We start from the raw sequence: 24,176 nt of genomic DNA, 5'->3' as shown, positions 1-24,176 counted from the left end.
ATGACCATCATGCACCACTGGAAACGCCCTTTCATTGCGTCATTGCGTCATAACAGACTCTAGGCAAAAAAAGCGGATGTTGACGGATTATTTCAAAGTGTCGGCGCTAACGTTACTTTTACTATCGCTTCAATATCAGGTTTACTTAAACAGATATCAGAATAACATAACCAGTCAATAAATTTTAACTAGGTCAACTATTACCGCCAAGATACACCAATTTATTGCTAGCGTAACGCTAGCAAGGAATTAGCCACGGATGCTGTTTCCATGGTGATTTTACGCTTAACGGCAACTTTCTAGCTAGTTGATGATGTTAGCTTTAGCTGTTTAATAGTAACACTCAGAGCTTAGTTATTGATATGAACAGAGATGTTATCATCGGGGTTTCAGTCCTCTCATCTTCAGAGTATTACGAGCAATAATGGCGCTCATGTTTTGCAGTTTGAATCTTCACCGAGCCACACAAAACTAACACAGAAAACGACAAGAACAACCGGTGAGTCACAGTTAGCTTAAGTTATTGGAAATCTCAGATAGCTAAGTCATTAAACGAACAGTTTTGTTGTCTTACTGTTTTGGAATTGGTCAGTTAAAGTCCTTTGTTTAACTTTCTTTACAGAGACCCACGACGCCTCTCCTCGGCTGAGATTTAACAGCCTGACACTGGATGAATTGAGGTAGGTAAAACTATAGACTCTTCTGATTTAATGCAACATCAAAATGGCATCTGTTTTGTAACAATTAGTTCATTTTCTCATGTGATATTTCAGCTCAACTCCCAACTAATGAGCAATCACTGCTTTAGCTTCATGTTTACTTTGATTTGATCCAAATTTGATCTATAAAACCATGTTAACAAACGGTTATTAGAAGACCAACACAAAATATGTAACATGAAATATAATTTACAAAATGTCCACATCAAAACACCCACTGGAACAACACAAAACAAATTTATGGATTGAATAAACTTTAATTAATAACTGTAAGCCCTGACCTGACCTCTAAAAGTCCCTTGTTTTTGTCCACTTGACATCTATGAATTACACTCTCCATCCCTCCATTGATCATTTTTACAGTGAGGAGCTTGAAAAGCGCACCAAGGAAACCCAAAGGCTTCAGGAAGAGGTGGAAAATGCAACCAAAATGGCCTTGGAGAGGTTTGGCTGCACAAATGGCATCCACAGCTCACCTGGACAAAGCTGCCACAACCACAGCTTTAATGTTGGTGAGTACAAGAGGCGTCGCGCAACATTTTGTTTGTGTAGCAGCAGCCAGACATGAAAATAAGAGATAATTATACTTTTCACAATACCCACATTATGATACACTGACTGAAACCCATTACAAGTGGTAAAGCTGAAGGTTAATCCAAAATATGTGTCACTAGACTTGATATAGAGATAAAGATGGGTGACAAATTAAAGGAAAAACCAACATGAAGTGTCTTAGCATGGAGTCAGGCCACCATGGGCCGCCAGAACAGCTTCAATGCTCCTTGCCAAGTCTGTGGACTTTTTTGGAGGCATGACCACCTGTCGTCGCCAAGATGTTTCCTCATTTATATAAACAACCTTTATTTAATCTTGTGATGTCATTGAGCTCAAGTTCTCTTTTGTGAGACAAACCTGAGTACAGCAGATGGAAAGAAAACAAGCCTAGCCAGGCATAACAAAGGACATACAGCATCAAGGACAATCACAGAAATTACTGAATAGTTATTAAGATGAAAGTATATTTTATATCTTTTGTTTTTATGGAGATGTTGGCAGAGAGCACTGTGTTATATGTTGATCTGAAATCTTCCATACGTGTTCAACTGGGTTGAGATCTGGTGACAGTTAAGGCCATAGAATTTTATTCATGTCATTCTTGTATTCACCAAACCATTTAGTAAGCTCTGGTGCATGGACGCATCTGTATTTGATATGTTTATCCATTCATTTATTCAAGTTTTTCATTGAGTTTTCCCTTACTTGTATGTAGGGGGAAAACACTGGAAAGCAAAGTATTTTAAAAGTAATTCAACACAAGTCAAAGTCTTGCTCGTGTAGCTGTTGCATACTGACATGTTTCACCAACCTTTAACTATTACAACATGCACAGTGTGTATTTTGAACTTCCTTTGCTCTTTTGGCAGATGACTCACCTGGGGATTCCACTTTACTTTCAACCCACCAGCAGGCCATGACTCAGCCTCTGGTCTGTGATCTGGATAGCGTAGACCAAGGGGTGGCCCAAAGGGAAAACAGCTCTCCTGGAAGGGAGGTGTTTGAGAGTACAGTAGATGACTGTCTTCAACAGCTGTCTGACTTGCAGCTCAACAAGGTTCATACTTTCATTTTAGTCATGAATATCATTCATTCATGCTGTCTGAATTACCTATTTGGTAATGCTTTCTGCATGTAATGTATTATTTTACCCTCTCAGTCACAGACCCATGATCAACCTGAGCAAGAGCCATTCAGTTTTGACAAAGCCATCATAAACCTGCAGACTAAGTTGCAGAAAGTGCAGAAGGAGAAGGATGCCCTGTCTGACCTCAGGTGAAGACACTGATCAAATTTTCTGTAAATAACTGTTTCATATCACTTTGACCCACAGATCTTTTCATTTGTAGATTGAAGGATTCAAGGACACACGTTGGTCAGATGGAAAAGATGCTGTTCATGTTGGAAGAGCTCCAAAACATCAAAGGGGCAGAGGGCCAGAAGCTGCAGGAGACGGAGGATGAGACGTTGGCACTTAACAGGAGAGTAGAGACACTGGAACAGAATGTAAAGGACATGTACTCACTGTTATTTCACGAGACACAATGCGGACACAACGCCATCACTAGTCCTAATGTCGCCAGTAGTTCAAGACAGCTACCTAAGTTAACTGAGGATTTTAACAATGAGACAGAACAGCTACAGGAGAGACTTTGTTTGGTAAGTACGAGAAGTCAATTACAGATCATGTTCAGTCTACCTTAGACTTACAGTTAATCTCCTGTTATGTCTGATATATTTTTCATCTGTTTTATAGCAGTCAATAAAACATCTGGGGAGTGAAGAAACCAGTGAAGTAAATAAGCAAAAAGAAAGGTAATTCAATGGAGAGCTGCAGCGATTTGTCAATTAATCATTTAGTGAATTGGCAGGCTATTTGGTGTGAGCTGTCGAGTGTTGGAGATATCTGCCATTCTCTTAAATATAATGGAACTAGATGGCACTTGGCTTGTGGTGCTCAAAGTGCAATGTCTCTTTCCAGAAATCATGACCTGGTTACTCAAGATAATCCACAGACCTTATTGTGAGCGGTTTCATGTAGAAACTATTTTCTTCCTACCTAACTACACCTGCCAACCTAATCACAATGCAAGTATGCAACTACTGCTAGCTCACCTGTCACTGCTGAGCTAGCTATTGTCACAGAGCTCAGTTGAGAAGGACGCCATTATTGTTTACATCTTGCACTGCCCCAAGCACAGGGGCAGCTAGGTGATTCGGTTGGTGGGTGTAGTTCTGTAGAAAGAAAATGGTTCCTACATGAAACCTCTCACAACAAGGTCTGTGGATTATTTTGAGTAACCAGGTTGTGATTTCTGGAAAGAGACATTGCTGTTGAGTTTTTCAAATGTGTTTTTTTGGCCCTTTGAGCGCCACAAGCCGAGTGTCATCTAGTCCCATTATGTCTGAGAGAAGGCAGACATCTCTATGGCTAGTATCTCTAACACTATGCAACTTCAGATACAAAGGAAAATTATGAAATTGTTATGACAATTTGGGGGTGAACTGCCCCTTTAAGTGAAGATGCTTTCTTACTCATATATGATGGAAAAACAAATATTGTTGTGTTTACAGTCATTATTATTATTAAGTTAGAAAATGATAACTGAACACAGTGTAGGCTGCCAAAAGGCCACCAGAGCTGCCAGACTTACAGCTGCAGCTGCTTGCCCGATCCATATCAGATGATAGTGTTCTTGTATGACTTCATCTCTTCCAATTGTTGTATGTGTCTTATCTAAAATGCTCCACTGTCTATCCTAAGTATAGTGCGTCTGCCACAGCAGTTCACTCATCACATTGTTGTGTCCTAGAATGGAAGACCTGATTGCGAGTCTTGGCCAGGAGGTGGCACTGTTGACTGACAAACTGAGTTCATCAAAACACAACAGCATCAACTTGAGTGTCAAGTTGGAGCTGCTAAAGTGAGTGGCCCCAGATCATTTAGTGCCAGTTTTATCAGAGAGTGTGTGCAGTCTAAGAACACCTTCTTAGATGATCATACAGTGTTGCATTTCTGAATTAATGTGCATGTGTCAAAATATATTTATATATATATATTTATATATTTATTTATGCCCAGGAAACTTGCAGAAAGACAGACATCACTGCACCAGTATCAGGTCAGTGAACTTGAGTCAACCCTCGGCAGCCATAAAGATAAGGTAAGGAAGAATTCACAACAATATGTGTGGCAATATAAGCAATGAGATATGGAGACCTTTAACCATACATGTTTATCCACTTCACTAGATGTCAGTCAGTAGATCAGTGAGACCACCTTGGTTTAAAGATTAGATAAACACTGATAGAACTCCTGTCTTGTCACGAAAATACAAATATGTCCTTCCTGTGCCAGAATGAAAACTAAAATGATATTTTGTTTGGTTTGTGACATTGCAGGTTTGCTTTCTGGAGCAGCAGCTCATTCAGGCTCAGTCCCAGCTGGTGAATGCCCAGCAAGAGAAAGAGCGATCTTTACAACAAACAGAGGAGCTTCAGTCGAAGCTTGGCCAGCTTCAGGTGCTGCAGCAAACCATGAATGTGATACCAGCGTTTTGTCTCTTCTTGTTGCTTTCATACCCAAAGTCCTCATATAGAGGCAAGTTAACATTAAAGAACGCTCTTTAAAGTGAAAACTGAAGTGTCAGGTTGATTGTACACAATGACAATCAAATGATACTTCTAGCTGTGTTCTTCCTAATTATGATGAAGCAAAGTAAAGAGCTGTAGGTGTGTAATCTTCTGGTAAAACAGCTTAAGACACTGGTCTGGTCAAAGAGGATTGTCAGGCTCAGATGGAAGCTCTGGTTAAGGAATGGGCTTCTGAGGCTGTGCTGCCTGTCCTAATAATCACTATACATTCATTCCTAGGGGGTATCTGTATCATGGGGCATCTGTTTTGACCTTGTATGTTTAGCTATTGTAACAGTAGAAGGTGAGGGTTTGGGGGCTGTTCTAGATGTGGCTATGTTAAAGAGTATGTTTGGTATTTTTCATCCTAGACCCTATTGTCCCATGTTTTTGTGGCTAATAGGACCGACAATTTTTGAAATTGCTCCAGCATTGAGCAACAGGCTGTGATGTAACCACTTGCGACATGTTCATATTGCCAATTTACGTCCACTAAAAGTTCCTGTTTCACATCCAACAAGGTGAATTAAGGGTTCAGTAAAGTGTCATTCACAATGATGAATTTACTGTTTATTCAGGTGCAGTCTGATGGGTTCGGCAATATTGATTTCAGGGCTGTTTTGGTTTAAAGGTAGGGTCTGGAGGATTTTCCAGTTGCTGTTTGTAAACACACATTCAAATTCGGCCCCTCCTATCAGGCTCAACTCTCCTGCGTGTACGGAGCCTGGAGGTATGGAAGAAGGCTTCACAGAAGTGGTTCAGGCAAGGCTCGCGCTGGTGCACGCTCGGACACGCTCGGGCACAGCACCTGCGCTCTCTCATTGGCTGGGGAAATCTCCGCCCAGAAACGGTCTGAGCTCACAAAAACATCAAAATACAGTTAAAGGGCAGGAGCTCTGCAAACAGAGTCACCACCACACATGAGTAGAAGCCCATAGGTGATGATTAAGCAGGATTTCATTTATATATGTCTATATTTTGTTTTGTTTGAAAATCCTCCATATCCTACCTTTAACATAAAAGGTTTATCCTGTAGGGCTGCTTTCCATAATGTTGTCAGACACTTGTAATAACAATCTGAGCCTGTCAGCGGCAAAAACAGACACTTATAGTGGACATGAATTAATGGTGCACGGTTGCTCCAAGTGGTAAAATTGCAGCACATTCTCTCAATACTGGTCCATTTTAAATAAAATGCTGTTGACATTATTCACTAGACACAAATACATGACAAAAGGATCCAGGTTTACCCTTTAAAGCTTTGTTCACCCTTTATGCGAGGGCATACAAACATATAATAGCCAGTGAGGCAGTGTGTGGTTACTATATTTAGGCAATAGGTATATGATCATTTAAAAGGCCACAGTGGTTAGTTAGCTAGTGAGTTGGTTTGAGCAATTACAGGTTATCAGTTAACAAATATTTCACTTTCCATTGTGATTACTGATGCGCCAAAAATTGGTGCACAAATGCTCTATTGGTTATAGATTAGGCCTATCATCAGTAGGCAGTTAATATTTCCCAACCCTGATGTGCATCTTGACATTCAGATTGAGCAGTGTCAAACTTCCTTGTCTTGTCACGGGGACCAAAAGGCTGAAAATGTAGTACATTATTGGCACTGTAGGAAAATAGAGATCAATACAAAAATCCATTGGAATCTGTAAGTAGCTCGAGTTAACTTGTGATCCCTCAGTCCATGTATGTTTTTTAACAGGCATATGCCTTTGTCCTAAAGTCACAGGTAACTAATGATTTATTTTGGTTGCTTTTTTACTAAGTGACTTACTACACTGTTTATAACCAACCAGGCATACCTGGTCAGAAGTGTTTATTTAAATGCAGAGCATGCATGGCCAGTCAGCCATCCAAGACTTCCACAAGATGAAATGTTGAGCCAGTTTCTCCAGCATTGTCAAGATCATATTTCTTCACAGTCTCAAAAGATTATTATTTTTGTCCTGTTTAAACACAGTCAGCCCACTGTGCGTCTTGCTTTATCCTCTAGAGGTGCGGTGAGCAGCAGCAGTCTGAGCTCCAGGAGGAGGTAAAGGTCCTGAGAGGACAGCTGGAGGCGGCCAGGGAAGAGAAAACCATCCTACAGGCCCTGCTGGAGCAGAGGGCCCAGGAGGGGAGGAAATCCCAGGAAGCCCTGGAGGAGAAAAACAAGGAAATGCAGCTCAGGCAGCAGGAAGCCCAGCATGTAATGTTCTATAGGAGATTATTATGGTTTATAATATTAACCATTTAGATTGCCAGTATATATATATCATGATCTGGTATTTGTGCACCCAATGTGATGACTCATTAAACTGAAGCCAAACTGATTTTTTCCAGCATCTTGCCAGGTTGGAAGAGGCCCAAAGCCAGTGCCAGATGCTGCATGCAGAGGGAGAGACTCTGAGGCTGAAGCTGGATAAGCGAGAGAAGATGATGGATATTCTGAGGTTGCAGATGGAGAGCAGCTTCCAAATGACCGTGCAGCACAGCCGCACTATCGAAAACCTTCACCAGGAGAACAGCCTGCTCAGCAACCAGCTTAACCAGCGCAAGCTGGAGATTCGGCAGCACAGGGTCAGGCGCAAGGCGGGAAACTATCAATTTTAATCAAAATGTTTAATTATATGACTTAAGTAAACCTTTACCCCACCACCAACCTCCTGCTCTTTGTCTCTCTTCTTCCTCCTGATGATTAGGCTGAGTTAGACCAACACAAGTCAGACCTGGCTGCTGCAGAGCACGAGAGGCAGCAGCTACAGGCCTCTGTGGCTGAACAATGTCAGCGTGTCCAGGAGGAAACTCTGGAGAAACAGCAGCTCACCATCCAGCTGGACGTCCTGCGCATGCAGTTACTCAGCCTCACCAGTGAGTTGAGCTTTACTGAATATGTATTACCACACATAGCTTTTTGGTTGTGAAGATGCCACACGAACATCTCAAATTTATCAATAAAAATTACTGCTAAAGACAGTGCAAGGCAACTCCATGATGTTCTGCACAAAAGTTGGGGTAAACAGTTTTGCACTGTGTGCATCATTGTGGTGGAGCATAAACAGAAGTCAGTGATTTACAAATACTTTGCTAAACACACAGAATGGCTGAAACGCGTGGTCAACAGATAAGTAAAATCACCATGACAGAGGCTGTTACATCCACATCCATTAAGTATAAATCACAAAGTGATAGAAACGCATTAGAAATAGTGTGTTTAGGTGTACGTGTGCACACGTGTGATTAAAAAAAATAAGGAATAAAATGTTTAAACATGATGTGGGAGCTTTATTCAACCTTTTTGGTGAGGTTTAGTAGAACGCTCAGAACAGTGTGGTTTTATTTTCACTGGAACAAGTAGCTTTTGGTTTTTAATTAATTACACTGATTTCATTGTAAAAAAAAAAATAAACAAAAACATGGCAACATGCATTGCAACTTTTAGACCGCAGCAATACAAAAAAACCCCTCAAAATCCTGAAAGGACTGATGTACAAATATGAACGAGCACAACCCAAGTGCAACAAAATCTTCATTTAACAGTTCATATTTATTAAAACATTGTATGTCTGATTCATTTCGTGAATTAATAAATTATAGTCTGTAATCCACATAAATTATGAGGCTTTTGTCTGTTATAAGTCACTTCTTTCCTCCTACTCCATGCTTTGGAAATATTTGAGACACTATTGTCCAAAATGTATTTAATTACAGCTCCACCACCTTCACTTTTCTAACTCTGTTCTTTTAAACTGTGATTCATTTATAATTAGTAGTTTGCCACCTTTTTAAAATCACAATATTCTTAGGTAGTCCTGGATAATACCATGCTGTTTATTAATTACCACACAATATAGGCTAATAGTCCATGTAGACTTTTGTATGTTACCTCTGAGCAGCACACTAGTGTAACCAGACCTTTTCATTCACCAGGAATTACACAGTGCTGTTTCTAGAAAGAGTTCAGAGCTTTTAGAGTTTTTTGCCAAATCAAATGATCCTCTTGTCCTGCTGTTTTAACAAAACAAAGAACCATGTTTGGTATGTTTTCATTGTCAACCAAGCCCTTCTATCGCTGTGTGTGTTTAAGTGCGTTTCTCTCTGTGGATGTGATGCGTGTGTTTGTGCGGATACAATTTCAGAGGAGCACAAAGAGCTGCAACGGCTCCACAGCTGCAGGAACGAGGAGCACGAGGGTGCGGTGCTAAAGCTTCAGAGTCAGCTAAGGAGCGCCCATGACGAGCTGGACCAGGTCAAGAGCACCCTGAGGACCCTGGAAGGAGCTGACGGACATGGTTGGATCCATTATGTGATTTTAATTGAGACTTAATTAAAAGATCTCATGTTCAAAGAAACATCCTCTGATTTACATCCAATTTGTGATCAAGTAGACAGATAAAAGTGATTTACTTTGGATTGGAATATTAGAATAGTTCAATTAAAGTGCAAAAATTAATATATCCTCCTCTACTGTATTCCATTCTGAGAGATACAATCTGACATGTCTAACCATGAACATGTGTTCTTGACATGTACAAAGCCTGTCCAAGATTAAAGCTCTGTGATTTACAATGTGCTGTTGATATGATGTTCTTTCTTGCTTGATCGCCTCTTTGCCCTTTTCTGACTCTTTGTTGCTTTGTCTGATCCGTTTGTGTCCGCCTCAGGCCTCCAGGTAGCCATGGACATGCAGAAGGAGATCACCGCCAGGAGACAGCAGGTCGACTCCCTGCAGGGCAAAATCCAACATTTGGAGGAGGTTAAGGACAAGCTGTACCAGGTAAAAAAAAAAAAAAAAAACTAACTTAATTCACAAGCATTTTTTTTCTAGTTCTCTTTTTATTGGTTTTTAGAAGAGGTATCAACATGCCACAAATAGTATTCTTAGCAGATATTTATCCTTTTTCCTTCATTCGAGTTCCTCCAGTCTAATCAGGTACATCAGGTCGTTAAAACCGTTTCAAGAATACCATGAATTTTAGTCCAAAAGGGAGTGACCGAAGGGCACCCCCATAAGATATGGAAGTGATTTGCTGCTTTGTTCCCACACAATCGCCAACAATCCGTTTGGTTTGGGAAAGATTTTTTTCTGGGCAGAATCACAAAAGTAACGCATAACATCCTTCTAACCAAATTCTCTCCATTTTCCATTGTTGTCTGAGTATCTCTTCCCATTCCCCTTGTGTGATAGTCAGGTTTCCCTCAGTTTCCCACCTTGTTTTAACTCTAAATGTATTTTCCTTGTTTAGTTGAGGAAGGCTTGAATACAATTTTGACATGACCTTTTCATAAGGTTCATTCTCATATGCTCTAATAAATATTTGGAGTAGTTCATTTTCTGTGGCCAAATTTTTCTTTATTTTTTTATTAATATAATCACTAATCTGTAAGTGTCTAAAAAGGTCCTGATTTTGTAAATTTAATTTGTCCTTAAGCTCCTGAAAACCCCTTATGATACCTTGATTCATAAGAGTACAGTGGGCTGTTAGCCCACTGTTGATCCAATCTGTAAATCTTTTGTCATGTTTACTAGGTATGAATTCTGGATCATATGCAAACCATCTTAAAATATCTGATGCCTTCTGCCTGCTGGCTTATTTTTGTTACTGTTTTTGTTCTATTTTTATTTTTCTTGATTGCCTTAACAGCAGACTTGGCATCTCAGCTGTTGACAAGTTAGCTATTTAGCTCATGGACATCCAAATGTTTTTAATCTCATACAAAAAAGAAAAACTAACTTCTAGATATGCATTTAGCTCCGACTCAGGTGAAACAGTCAGCAATGACCACTCAACAGTGACTTCACAAAAAATGCTGAGTTCAAATGCATTTTCACATGTCAGCACCGTTTGTTCCGTTCTTCCTTTGACTCCAACCCAGGAGAAGCGCTACCATGGCCTGGAGAACCAGCGTCAGCTCCAGCAGCTTACCTTCGTCAGGGAGGAGAAGAGACAACTTGGCGATGAGCTGGAGGCCCTTCGCTCCAAAGATAAACAGCTGAGGGAGCGGATCAGCCAGCTGGAGGCAATCCTTCACAAGGTGAAGCACATTTACACTGTATTCTAGTCATTATATCACAACCTAATGATATCTGCTGTTAAGAGAAGCCTGATAAGTGGATGATGGACTGAAATACATATTAAGTTTGAAGTCAAAATAGTGTGCGCCAAATTTTATTAAAAAAATCCTTGATGTTTTTCAACAATGAAGTGTTGGTGGCCTCGAGGTTAAAGGGATAGTTCAGATTTTTTGAAGTAGGGTTGCATGAGGTTGTTATCCACTGAGGTTGTGTTATCCACTGAGGTTGTGTTATCCACAGTCAGTGTATTACATAGAGTTGACATTGGTCTGCACGCTCTCAGGTTAGAGAAGCTTGCAGGAGTATTGCCACAGAAGCAAAGAAATGCACTGCTGTGGATGGGGCCATTGTCCTGACAAATAGAGCTACCACTCAGAATGACCTACCAACATGATGCAGGCATGTGGAGTGTGTTTTAGAGGCAAAAAAATATTTCAGAGGACATGTCCATATTTTTAACCACATTTATAAAGGTAGTTGTCAGAACAGCAGCAGAAAAATGTGTTTTAACAACCTAAAAAATCAATATCAGTTTAAGTGTACGCTATATTTGTACCAACCACCATCACCATCTAGTACAGATAATACACTGATTATGGTCATAAGAACCTCATACAACTCCACTTTTGGAATTGTAACATCCACAGTTCATGTCTGGTCAGCGAGTTTGTTGCATTTCATACCCAATCTCCCTCCCCCCTCATTTATTATCTACTATCAAATAAAAGCATACAATGTCCCAATATAGATAAAGCCTGTTAGAAAAGGTATTTAAAATAGTTTGATGATCAGCAACAGTTTTAAAACAGAAACAATATCTGAATAACTTTTTCTCATTCCAAGAATTACTCTCATTTAATTTTGTTTTCTGTTTTCTCTGAACAGTTATTATCTCCCTCTGAAACAAAACAAAAATGTTAGTATATATTCAGATAAAAAAAAAGACCCTTATGTGTCCTGCTTTGTCTCTGTTTGTGTTATCGTTTCATATTCTCTGTATCTTCCCAAAGATGTCAGAGAGCTTTGCAGATTGTCAAGATTTCATCCAGCTGCAGGAGCAAGATTTTTTCCGTCTGAAACTCCAACACGCCCTGGACTTGAAGGTAGAGTTTATTACAGACAAAGAGTCTTTTTGGAAGCAGAAAGAGGGTTTTTCCACTCTATATACAGTATGCATACCTGAAAATGTAACCATATTTAATGTAGATGCTTTATGCTATCTGCTGTTTTCTCTTCATCATGCATGTTTTGATAGTTATGTCTTAATCTAGTCAGATTTACTCACATATTTAAAGGGAGCTGAGCAACAAATCTCACTGTGAACCAATTTTATCTTTTGTATAGGAGCTTCAAGGTCAAAATTTGCGCACAGCTCTGAATTTACCTCCACCTGACCTGGACTCCCCATTCCCATCTGCACTCACTGCTCCACCCTCTTCTCAGCACGCCTCCAACACCCAGATCACGGTACAGCCAGGAACTCCTTATATCTTGCTTGTTTCCTACGGTTCCAGCCAGTCAAGTGCATGTGTGAATCATTGTTTATTTGGCTGCATAGACACAAGCTCAGCACATCTGCTAGGCCTTTAAATCAAAAACATACACGGCATTACATTCCTGTGGCAAGGAGAGAAACCTGACCGCAAATCATTTCAGTGAAACACTGTTCGGCTCTGAGATCAGAATAAAAGATCTTGTTGCTAATTGATGAATTACAGAAATTTGTAATACTGTCTCGTGTTCTTATGTTTCTCTGTTCAAATACAAGCCAATCAGACCAGCTATTTATAATATTGACATCACAGCAGTGAATTGACAGTGTCTCTCTCCCTCCTCCAGCAGGAGAGCCCCGCCCAGGAGCTCAGGTCTCTCGTCAAGGAGCTGCGAGGAGTCATTTCGGAGAACCACAGACCACACACAGATAACAGGAGGAGGTCAGCGCCGGAGAGAGTGCACAGAACCACATTGTATGTCTGGCTCTGTTCCCACACACTTCAAGGATTAGCTTCGCTCTTAGGCTAGTTTAGGTCACAGATGAAAATCATGTGATGCTATTAAGTCATTTCAGTGGAGGAGGAGGGGGAGGGGGACCATACATGACTTGTTTCAGTGACCACACCATGTTTCACTGCTTTTACTGTAATACACCATAAAAAAAGATGAGCTGTTGACCTTTTAAAGTCAAGAAACTTGTTTGTGTCTTAAGTTATGAAATGTAATATGTGTAATGTCTCACTGTATGTTTAAATATTCCCATACACCTACAGCAGGACTGACAAGGCAGAAGAAGTTAAAGCTCCCTCCAGATTTAGAAGAAAAACCTGTGGCAGGTAGGGAGCAAACTTAACCCATCTTTTTTTTATTTCAAAAAATTTGAATGTTTTGAGCAAGGACGCGCTCACCATCTACCCACGTGACCTTTCACCCCTCATGCAACATGCATGACACCGCAAAGTGCTGCAGGCTACTTAATGTGATGTAATATATGTCTGTTGTGCATACACTGTGTACAGCGAGCCGCACTTCCTGAAGGCAGCTGAGCTCAACGGGAAAACGATCCACAATAAATCCTTCAGTGAGAGTGAGTTTCTTTACTACTTTGTCATTTTCAGGCAATCCAACAAAATAATTTCAGTTTCTTGTTACTCCTTTTTATAAATGTGAGTGTTTAAAACATAATTTGTCTGTCAACTGAAAGAAATCTGCCACTAGGGCACCCACTAGCTCACCTGGTAGAGCAGGCGCCGCATGTACAAAGGGTATGTCCCTGCCGCAACAACTGTAGTTTTGATTCCAATCCACAGCCCTTTGCTGCATGCCATCCCATGTATGTTGGGCACCTGCTCTGCCGGGTGAGCTACTGGGCACCCCACTCAAGTAATTTCTTAAGCAAATCTGGCAACTAGTTTCATCAGGATTTCCTGCTTTTCTCAGTTTTATATCATTTTTATGAGATTTTGATTGTTTGGTGTGCAAACCATGCAATCTGAAGACGTCACCTTGGTATTTTTACTATTTTCTGACATTTAAAGACCAAATAATAAATCAAGAAATGAAATATGTAGTTGCAGCCTTGCATAGGACAGACAAACTAAATACAACAAATGATGGATTCTTTGCCAACATCCATATTCAGTTCTCTAACATATATAATGACCTTTCTAGGCTGTGTTATTTCAAGTCCAGCAGCGAGGTACACATCCTCCCCGCACATACTCTTGCTGGGCCGCAGATCACCTGTCCACTCTCTCCTGACCTCTGACCCAAACAGCTGACAGTGAGACACAGCAGACCTAAGGCTGACCCCTCTTATCAGTAAGCTGTTAATATTGTGCATCATATTTACCATAGAGATAGAATGAGTAGAAAGGACATTTAACTGTTCGCCATGGTCATTTGACTAGCACAAAAGAAAATTGCAATGTTGTTTGTTTTTATGGTAACAAATAACCTGATGAGTTAATTTTCTTAGAAGGTGACACTGTTATGTAAATTCAGCAACCCTCAATTCGTCTCTAGTAGCAAGGAAACAGAGACAGTCAGTTTGTTTATATGGAAGTTAGCCTGCTAGGGTTGTTACACATAAAAATTGTTGCCTTAACCATCCTGCTGTGTTCATTTGAATGTAAATGTCTTTTCCACTCTTAGTATATTTCTGTGATATTTTATTTTCACAGACTGAGTCATTTGTGGGTTTTTCTTCAAGATACTGTTTATCACTTTATCATACTACATATTAACTTAAAGGGAGAGTTGAATGACATTTACAAAGTGAAATGCTTTAATAAAGTTGTACAATAGCAAATAAGACAGAGACATTCCCTCACATTCCCTCACATCAACGGCAGCATAGCAAGAAATATCATAGCACGAGTGTGAGGCGTCAGGATGGAATGAGGCAACAAAATCTATTTCAGCAATAGTAAAGTTCCGTGACATGTGTCCTTCAGCAGCTCACTAAGGTGATGTCATTAAAATTGTGTAAATGTTATTGACTAATCATACTCTCTGTAATCCCACCCCTTATAACAATTACTTGACTTTTTTGTCTTTCAGAAAGCTCCTTTTCTATTTCGAAGACTCCCCAGATGAAGTGTTAAAAGATGATTTATAATCAGTTCTAGTTTTGTAATTTATTGTTCAAATAAAGTTTTTAAAGAAACATGAGCAGTTGAGTGGTTATTTCATAGCATAGGTTTATCATATATTTGTCTATATGGCTGCCCACAGTATAACAAGCTTGTAGAAATAGGGAGGAATAGTTAACGATAATGCAGCATCTATTTTGGCTGTTCAGGTAAATATTAGGCATCCATTAAACATAAAACCTCAGCTTACACACAGTGCGTAATCATCCATGTTTCCTCGTATACTGAAACAAACCCACACAAACTGCAGTGAGAAAAAGAGGACGAATTTCAGACAGACTTGTCCTTTTGTTCCTCTTCTTACAGTGTGGTTTCGCACTGCATTTCCTGTATACAACTGCTGTGAAAACATCACACACAGGTCTCTGAATCCCCCCCTCTGAATGTATAGTCTTGCCTTTTAGCCTTGACAGTCACAGTCTATTGTGGGTTACATAACTCCTCACAGCTAAGGTTTCATACATCTGTTTCAGCTCCTCATTCTGTCAACAAACCAACTGTCTCACATAGTCGTCCTCCTTTTATCTCTTCTTTGGATCCAGCAAAAGCTCCTCAGACATGTTGTGTGTGTCTTACCCATGCGTCTTCTTGGATTTTTCTAATCAGCGGCTATTTGTGAACCTTTCTCTTCTTGCACCTTATTGGTTTCAGAGGGTTTTGAAACGTAATCGGTCCTGCCTGTTTGTGGCTGTGACAGGATTTCATTCTTGCCCTGAGAAACTGTTGGTGATGAAGAGTCTTGAAGGCCACTGTCGAAACTTCCCACTAATGCAGCCTCAGTGACATTTGTGTCTTCATCCTGCAAGAGTCAAAACATAAGTCCTTTGTATCATCGTTTTAACATTATATTGGTTTTCATGTCTGACAAACAGTGACATTTATTTTGTCTTTTCAGTTTCTTTTAGTGTAGCAGACTTACTGGAGAGGCAAACCATCTGCTGAAAAGTTTGGCAGCTGATTTCATGTCTTCGTGGGTGCTCAGTTTATTCACTTTGACCGTCCTGCCTTTCTTGGTACCATTTTTATTCATGTGTAGAACATAAGGGTTTCTGGGACTTGGATTTTGGACATCAGAGCTGCTGTAAGTGATTGAAAAGTAGACAGAATCTTCATATTTACTTGTTGGATGGACCAAATGGATTAAAAAAAATACAATTTTATTAATGCTACCAATTCGATTGCCAGTACACTTGCATTTTATTGGCAGAAGTTCCCTGTTTTGCTCTGTCCAGGTCTTCCTTTCTTGGCTCTGTACAGTTTTCCTCATCTTCATAATCCTCCGCATGGTCTCCTGTGGGCGTAGGAAGTGCAGAGGCGCTGTTTACACTCATGTCTGGGTCCAAAACGGATACCACCTTGTCAAATAACTGTAGAGAAATGACGACAACTCTCAACTCAAACTCTTAACTTGTCATTGTTCTGGCACATAGACTGCTGTCATCTCCACTTACCTCTGGGGTCATGTGATCCTGATAGTGCGGGAACATAGCCAGAGGATGCTGTTTGAGTTTCTCGTCCACAGCAGCCACATATTCTCTGCGAATCTGCTTCTGGATCATCTGCTTTGAAAAGCAGGCTTGTTCTTTTGAGATGCACTTTCTAGGCTTTTGCCAGGAGTTGTGGTTCGGAGAGTCACGGAAAATAACCGGTGAGACACCTTTCCGGTCCCCGGATAAGATGGATGAACAGTCATTGAAGTCGTCAAGGCTCACATTTGCAAAACGCAAACAACTGCCAACCATGGAAATTTTGTTTGCTTGGCCTTTGAGATACTTGGTCTGCAACCTCTCCTTGTACCTGAGAATTAACACAAAAAAGAAAAGCAGTTCCAGATACTTGAATATGAGCTGAAACAATATGGAGACAAGTTAGGGATAATAATAATAGTCAAGGACACTTAGTAAGCAAACTGCAGTATCAGCTGTGTATCCTGTCAAAGCCTCGCCCCAGGGATACTATCAGACACAAAACAGCAGACAGTATAATAGTGTATAGTTGCTCCTGTTTCTGTTAGAGTACTGTGCACCATAATCCACAACATAAAATATGAACAATTATTAAAATTTGACCTAAGACTCAGTTAAAGGACGGCATATATCTGACTGCAAAAGGCTATGTTTTCCTTATCTCAGTGGATTTTAAAATGTAGGAGAACTGTTTTTTGTTTTACATGATGGTTCAGCAGACTTTCACCGTCCTGGATCTTTTTTCCATATTTAAGCAGGAAGTGCATCTCTATTTCAACCACATGCACGTTGCTCTCTGAGTCGTCTTTTTATATCCTCCTTTATGTTTTGCCAGTTGGACACTCGGCTTGTACTTGACTGAAGATCAGTCACTGTGTTGTATCTCTGACGTAAAAGGAGAAGATAAGACCATTTGTATTCTCTACCAAGGGCCTGACAGTAATTCAGCTTGCTCTGATGTGTTGTTTCTTTGTGTTGTTTATCATAATTGGGTTTATTCTGTTGGGATGGATAGAACAGTATATAAAAACTGGTCACACGTTCAGACATGTCTTTCTGTGCTTATACAAAGAAGCCTCCTGTAGCTCTCAGTGATGTTATATTTTGCAGCATCACAGTGCAGTTTGAACTCAGGTCAAGTGACAGTTTCATCCTGAAAGGAACTAAATCAGTTTTCTGCACTTACTTTTTACTTGTTTCCACTAGTTTAAGTCACAATCTGCAATGAAATGCTGTGTTTTCTTCCAGCAGTTGAATGGTGTAAGCTTTGCATAGTTACTATTAGTTGCAGGACGACTGTGCTGACTGCAAACCACATACAAGTTTTGTTAAATTAGGATGTTTTTTATACAATAATGTAATGTTTTTACAGAATGTTAGGGATGCTTTTGTTCAGGACAACTGCTGTCATTTGTAAAAGACTATCTGTTTCTACCATAGCAAGATTTTTTTTTTGCATTAATGTATTGACTCAACCCAACTAAATGCTAAAAAGGCATACGTAAGAGGCAGGGGGCTGAAACGCTAATGAATAAAAGTAGGTTTTGAGTCTGGACTTCAATGAGTCAATGGTGGGGGCAGATCTGATTGGGTGGGGTATCTGTATTTGTCAAGCAAAAACAGACAATGCTATATAGTTATTTTATCCACAGAATTTATTTTTTAAGCAAATGACTTATAAAACAACAGTCAAAAACAGGAAGACAGCCTATTACAGCAACAAAAATATTTCACAGATGCACCCATATGAACCTCAGTGTCATGAACCCCTAATAAATAGAATGACGTTCTTCCAGACTTCAGCAGGAGATAATGGTATCTTGATATAAAGTTATACTCCTACTTCAGTCATCTCAATTGCTGATAATGTTTCTGGCTTGACAGCACTTGATTCTGTCCCAAATTTCCTATCAGCATCACACATATCTCTTGTCCTGTGATATGTTTGAGGAGTTCAGAATACTGACTGTGTATTCTTGTTATTCTCATCTCTTTGACTCTGCTTCTCTGCTTAACACCAGGCTAAAGATGAGTTTTATTGTATATCAGAGTATTCAGGGCTCATCTCAAAGGTATTTAAACCTTAAAGTACATTATCCCACTGGTCGTTGACATGAACACACAGGTCTAAATGAAGCAGCTCAGTGACCATTTTAAATAGCAGTCTGTACATACCAGCAGTGATATGCTGTAACATATTTGTCTTATCTATTTCTGCCTCTCCCTTCTTCTGCTCCTGTGAATTCTGAGTATTTCTCACCTCCCCTCATCTCCATTTATTTCTCTGTCCTCAGACAGGTTCAGTTCAGGTGAGCAAAATGAAGCTATGAAGGGTTGGAAGTGATAAAACATCACATTTACATATATTAATACTGTAAATCCTCAAGTGGAAGACACAGAGACTCTCGAGTGTCTGAATTACAGCTTGTATGCCAGGCAGTGTCTGCATCAGTAGCAGAGAGTAAAAAGCACAGTCACTCAAGTGCTGCACTAAAGTAAAATTGAGAGGCACTTGTTTGCATTTTATGTTACTGTATACTTATGTTCCAGAGGGAAACTGAACTTTTCACTCCACTACATTAAATTCACAGCTGTAGTTGGTGACTTTGCAAATTAAGCATTTACATACAAAACATATATAATTAGTTTATATAATGTGATGTACTGTTCTGTATGAAACTACCCTTAATTACACAAAGTAGTTAAATTAGCTAAAATTAATGCTAACAATGAGGCATTGCCAATAATAAATCAGTGGAGGAAAATGCATTCATAGAAGTAAAAATACGGTCACAGGTAAAAGTCTTTATTCAAGATTGTACTGACTACTGGTGAACATTAGTGGTGGAGGAAGAACACCAATCTTTTGTGTACGAGAAAGTAGCAATACCACAGTATAAAAATAAGTAAAAGTCCTGTATTTAAAATCTTACCTAAGTAATGGCGTAATATTTGTCTCCAAACAATATTGTAGTGGAGTAGTGGAACATAGAATAGAAATAGAAGTACCTCATATCAGTTTATAATAATGTGATGCAGTTATGTATTAAACTACTGATAGGTACACAAAGTAGTTAAGTAATAGTAACAAATACTACAATGTAAAAATACTTTGATATTTTAAAAAAAATACTTAGGTAAAAGTCAAAAGTATTAGCATTAAAAAATAAAATACAGGCCTACTTAAAGTACCAAAAGTAATTAAAGCTGCAAGCAGTGTCGCTCTCTTGCTCGTTTGGGTCTCCAGCTGGATTAGTCAGTGTGAATAAGGCTATGAGTTGAAATGTGATAAATCAAGCAATTCCAATTGTACGCTATGTCATTTTTCGCAGTAGAGGGATTTTATTGTGAAATGATGGAAAGCTTTTAGTGCTGGGAGCTGAATCTGTGATAATACACCTGATTAATTGGTGGTTTATATTTTGTATTAGTAGGCCTAAGTCCTACTTAACACAGCACTACATTAACTACTTATCAAACAAGAAACAACTGTTAAACTAGTTTTATAATTTTGTCAAAATGGTGACACAGACGAGGTTAAATGTCACTTACCAAGGGAAAATAGGCCGTGTATTATTGGTGTCCATCCCTTCTTATCAGCAGGCCTATTATTTATTTATTAATTAATATATCGTTGTAGATTAAAAAGCTCTTTTTCTGTGATAACGTCCAACGTGACAATCTAACAGGCTCGCGACCTGTGGTTTGTTACTTGGTAACTATGGCAACAGCCGAGGAGGAGGGGGGTGGGGGGGTTCAGATAAACAAAATGGACGCTAAATAACAGTTTTACATTACATTTAATGCGTAAACACAGGCTTTACAGTCGGATAGAGTTGGCTGTTGTTAAAGGAATAAACTTGAACCCAAAACAGATAAATACTCTTCCTGTATTCCTGTAAGCTAAGGGACTGTTCTCTACTTGTCAGAGGAGGGTGGTGACTAGAGTGTGACTTCATTTATTTATTTATTGATCCTCCCCGAAGCTACAATTATTTTTCCTTGCGCCTCCCTGGGTGACTAGTGGAAACAAAATTGTTATTAGATTAAACTTGCACATTGTCTTTGTACACAGGGCGCTCACCCTCCCCACTGAGCCACACAGCGCCCTGAATTTTGGCAATTTGTAAAGAAAACATGGACAGGTGTGGAAGTAATGTTTTCTTTAAAAATCTGCTGTAAAAAAATTTACAAAATGCAACCATTTGAATTTATATGCCCCTCCCCTGAGCCGAAATAAAAACATAAGTCCCTTCCCTGTGCTTAAAAAAATACCTTACATGTCTCCCCCTTTTTACATCACAGTAAACAGTCCCTAACCCGGCTAGGTGCAGAGCAACTTTATACAGTGGACTGTGAAGTGTATGAAAGGTGATAACATTATTTGATAACTTAAAGGCACATTTATTTAGTATTTACTTATGTGGTGGCAGCTGTTGTGTTGTTTAAGTGACAGTTATAGTTGTTTTATGGTTTTAGGCAAGCTAACCTGTTTATTTAGTCTTACAGTATTAGAGCACAAACCAGGAGCACATTTATGGAAGTTATAATCCCTAAAAAATGAGTCAAAATTCCTCTAGTTTGACCCTACTGTGTGAGTATTTGAGCACTAGGGGGCTCTCCTTGTTAGAGAATTTGTTTAGTTAATGCCATCCTGAACAGTGCCCATGCCACCATCATCTGAAATCACTGTAAATAAAAATATTTAATTGTCAGGGGTGGAAGATTTACTATAGCGGCCCCTTGTTTAAATAATAGGCCTAATACCAGAATATAAACATACTCCACAGGTAAAACCCCTGCATTGGAAATTTTACTCAAACGTGTGCAAGTATTATCAGCCAAATGAACTATAAAAATATCAAAAATAAATGTACTCAGGTGTTATATTAATATAAACATATTTTAGTGTTGGGCAGTAACTAGTTACATGTCTACAGTTACTGAGAAAAAATGCGTAATTGAATTACAGTTACTTATTGAAAGGCTGATGATTGCAAAGAGGTTACATTTGACTATATTCTTTTCAGTTATATATTTATTTTCTAAACATATTTTTAGTGTTTTTTTACAACATAAACTGCTATACAGTATTACAAAAGAAAAAGAGGAACAAAAGTATACATATGCACAAGTAAGATACAGATATCGACATACACATAAAACCTTTAGAGGAACAGGCAGTTGCAGAAAATAACGACCTGATCAGGGCCTGTCCTATTGTGACTGGCTACAAGATGTAATCATTTAAAAATAAATACATAAATAAATAAATAAATAAATAATGTGAATAAGTGAATGTAACTTACTTCATGTGGAGTTATCAGGAATGTCTCATTTTGGCAGAGCCTGTTTCCAGACATTTTTCAGCCTTATTTCCCAATTTAAAACATCTGTTAGAACATATTAAATGTAATAAATTACATTACTTTGAAGAAGTATTTTAAAAAGTTACATTACTTATTACATTTTTAATAGGGTGACCTATTACATTTCAAAAGTAATCTTCCCAACACTGCTTATTTTTACTGTATACACCTAATTTCAATGTAGTCGCTGTTTTGGTTTTTTTTTTTTACTTTTGTGCACTTGTTCTAATATTTATACGACTGTTATATCTTTTTATGTAAAGCCATAATCTGCAAAAAAGTTGTGGGGTACAAAGCAAAATATTCGCCCAGCATCAAGTACAATAAAAAGGAAATACTCAATTAAATAAAGGTAGCCTTTCTAAATGTGTAGTTAGGGACAGTATTCATGTAAACGTAGCCGACACATTTGTATTCCACCACACAGCTTAATGTGCTCAACTATCTGCCTTTGCTTTTGATTTTCTTCTTCTTACAGTACTTACTGCTGTTTACTCCACACATATTTTCCTGCTATTATCGTGTGCAGCTGCTCAGATCGTGGAGAAATTCATGACAACATCTCTCGCATAGAAAAGTGATTGTTGTTGACTGTATCTAATCACATGTCATTCCCTTCAGGGCCGATGAATTAGCTAATTAGCCCGAGTTCAGGTCCCCCGACTCTCCTGCTGTTCAAACACCAGGGAAATCACTGCTGGGACAGAGGGGCTACTGTTTCCTCTCTTTCAGCACTGGTGATCCCTATTTATAGCAACAAACTAACTTAGTAAACAGTTTCAATGCAGTCAGTGAACTGTCTAATGCGCTGTTGCAATTCGTTTGTTTGCCAGCGACACAGCCAGCTTCAGTGCAACCATAAAACTGTGACATTTGAATACAACTTTGAGACTTGACAGCTTTATTTCATTGTACACCCATGTTAAATTTTGCATAACTTGCCTACAAGATCCTGTTGTTAATGGAGCAGTAAGAGCAATAGCACCTGTTCAGTTTTTACTAAATTAAAGACAGTGTTGAGAGCACTGATAGCTTCTGATAAGAGCTTTGTTTTAATGCTTTGGAAAAACACATTGAAAAGAAACCATTAGCTGATGGAAAGGGCAGATAACTGCATGTCATATATGTCAACCCCAGCAGCCCTTAGCATGATGTATGTGTATGAGCTTCTGTAGCCTGTGAATGGGTCTGTTTATCGCTCCAGTCGTCCTGAGCCTCTTTCTCTGGCCTATAGATTCCTCGTGCTGTCACAGGACCGCTCTGAGCCACTGACATGATGCAGCAGCAACACAGACCTACAGTATGAATGGATAACGTACCCATGACGACATCACGTCAATGCAGTGCCACTTCTCTGAGGAATTTCAACTTACTGAAGGTGGAACTTCACTCATGTGACTCCCAGAGGAGTGTTTTAACAGCTTTCCCCCACATACTTGAGTCAGACAGGGTGACATACAGTGACCTGCCTATTCCAATTGCCAGGTCAGGCATTTTGCTTCCCTTTTCTGGTTTACTGATAACTTGAATTTTCTGTTTTAAAAACATCAGCACGCTTCAAAACTAGCACTCATTGAGATGAACTGTACATGACATTTGAACTTGGCAGTTAGTGTGTATCCTTGCTGTGAAACTACCAGCTTGGGCCTGGTGTTCTCATATGGGTACCTAAAATAAGCTTTTTACAAGAGAAGACCAGTGAACCAAACTGCAGTCATGAAACAAAGCCTATTTGTGGTTATTTTTATGTTTTTACCTCGCATTAAAAGCTACCTGGCCTTCTGAGGAATGGGAAAAATGTGCCATTCTTAAGCTAATATAAGTGATTTATTCCTGCCTGGATAAATTCAAACATACATGGTGCTCAAGCTATAAATAAAGCTGCCTTCTAAGTTGCATTTTTTTTTATCCGACAGCAGTAATGTGGCCTGCGTGCCCGTAGAAACTGTTTTGTTCCTTGCCATGTTCTTATCTATCTACGTGATTGCAGTGAGGAAACGCCTGAAACTTTGTGTACTCCAGGTTTTACTTACTGTACCGTTCTTTCCTCTTAAGAAGGATTTCCTGATTTATAAATATTGAAATACGACACCTAGGTAATCTCTCATTGTCTACAAACAGCTCTCTAAATGGTTGCGTGAAGATGGCCTGACTTGGGAAGGCGCAGCCCCTTTGGGAAAAAAAAAAAAATCAGGGAGTAGATAATAGGATGTGGA

At 39.3% G+C, this 24,176-nt stretch overlaps 2 protein-coding genes across 9 annotated transcripts; one reads left to right on the top strand and one right to left on the bottom strand.

Moving 5' to 3' along the window:
• The first annotated feature begins 60 nt into the window (after window positions 1-60).
• LOC125889729 (coiled-coil domain-containing protein 158-like) lies at window positions 61-23,504 on the top strand. 8 transcript variants are annotated; one of them, XM_049577808.1, is made up of 24 exons: window positions 61-273; window positions 445-499; window positions 623-680; window positions 1,083-1,231; window positions 2,144-2,331; window positions 2,434-2,549; window positions 2,624-2,933; window positions 3,031-3,089; window positions 4,088-4,198; window positions 4,357-4,438; window positions 4,677-4,796; window positions 6,916-7,110; window positions 7,245-7,481; window positions 7,604-7,772; window positions 9,041-9,193; window positions 9,566-9,678; window positions 10,779-10,937; window positions 11,988-12,080; window positions 12,322-12,444; window positions 12,817-12,944; window positions 13,245-13,307; window positions 13,491-13,558; window positions 14,143-14,292; window positions 15,034-15,085. In XM_049577808.1, exons 1-23 carry the CDS (start codon window positions 271-273, stop codon window positions 14,250-14,252), a joined length of 2,862 nt encoding a protein of 953 aa, XP_049433765.1. In that variant the 5' UTR covers window positions 61-270; the 3' UTR covers window positions 14,253-14,292; window positions 15,034-15,085. The 8 variants fall into 8 exon arrangements, with proteins under 8 accessions (XP_049433765.1, XP_049433764.1, XP_049433760.1 ...); XM_049577807.1 differs by having other exon boundaries at window positions 61-499; window positions 12,820-12,911; XM_049577803.1 differs by having other exon boundaries at window positions 61-499; window positions 12,820-12,944.
• Window positions 15,724-20,293, bottom strand: zgc:158260 (uncharacterized protein LOC571389 homolog). Its single transcript, XM_049577813.1, has 5 exons — window positions 20,144-20,293; window positions 16,577-16,922; window positions 16,320-16,492; window positions 16,045-16,204; window positions 15,724-15,924 (listed from the first exon to the last, which is right to left on the bottom strand). Exons 1-5 carry the CDS (start codon window positions 20,176-20,178, stop codon window positions 15,724-15,726), a joined length of 915 nt encoding a protein of 304 aa, XP_049433770.1. The 5' UTR covers window positions 20,179-20,293.
• Window positions 23,505-24,176: the final 672 nt, after the last annotated feature.

The sequence above is a fragment of the Epinephelus fuscoguttatus genome, linkage group LG6, assembly GCF_011397635.1.
Source record: "Epinephelus fuscoguttatus linkage group LG6, E.fuscoguttatus.final_Chr_v1".
Taxonomy (NCBI): domain Eukaryota; kingdom Metazoa; phylum Chordata; class Actinopteri; order Perciformes; family Serranidae; genus Epinephelus; species Epinephelus fuscoguttatus.
The sequence above is the reverse complement of the archived record's forward strand: the minus strand, read 5'-3'. Positions and strand labels throughout refer to the sequence as shown.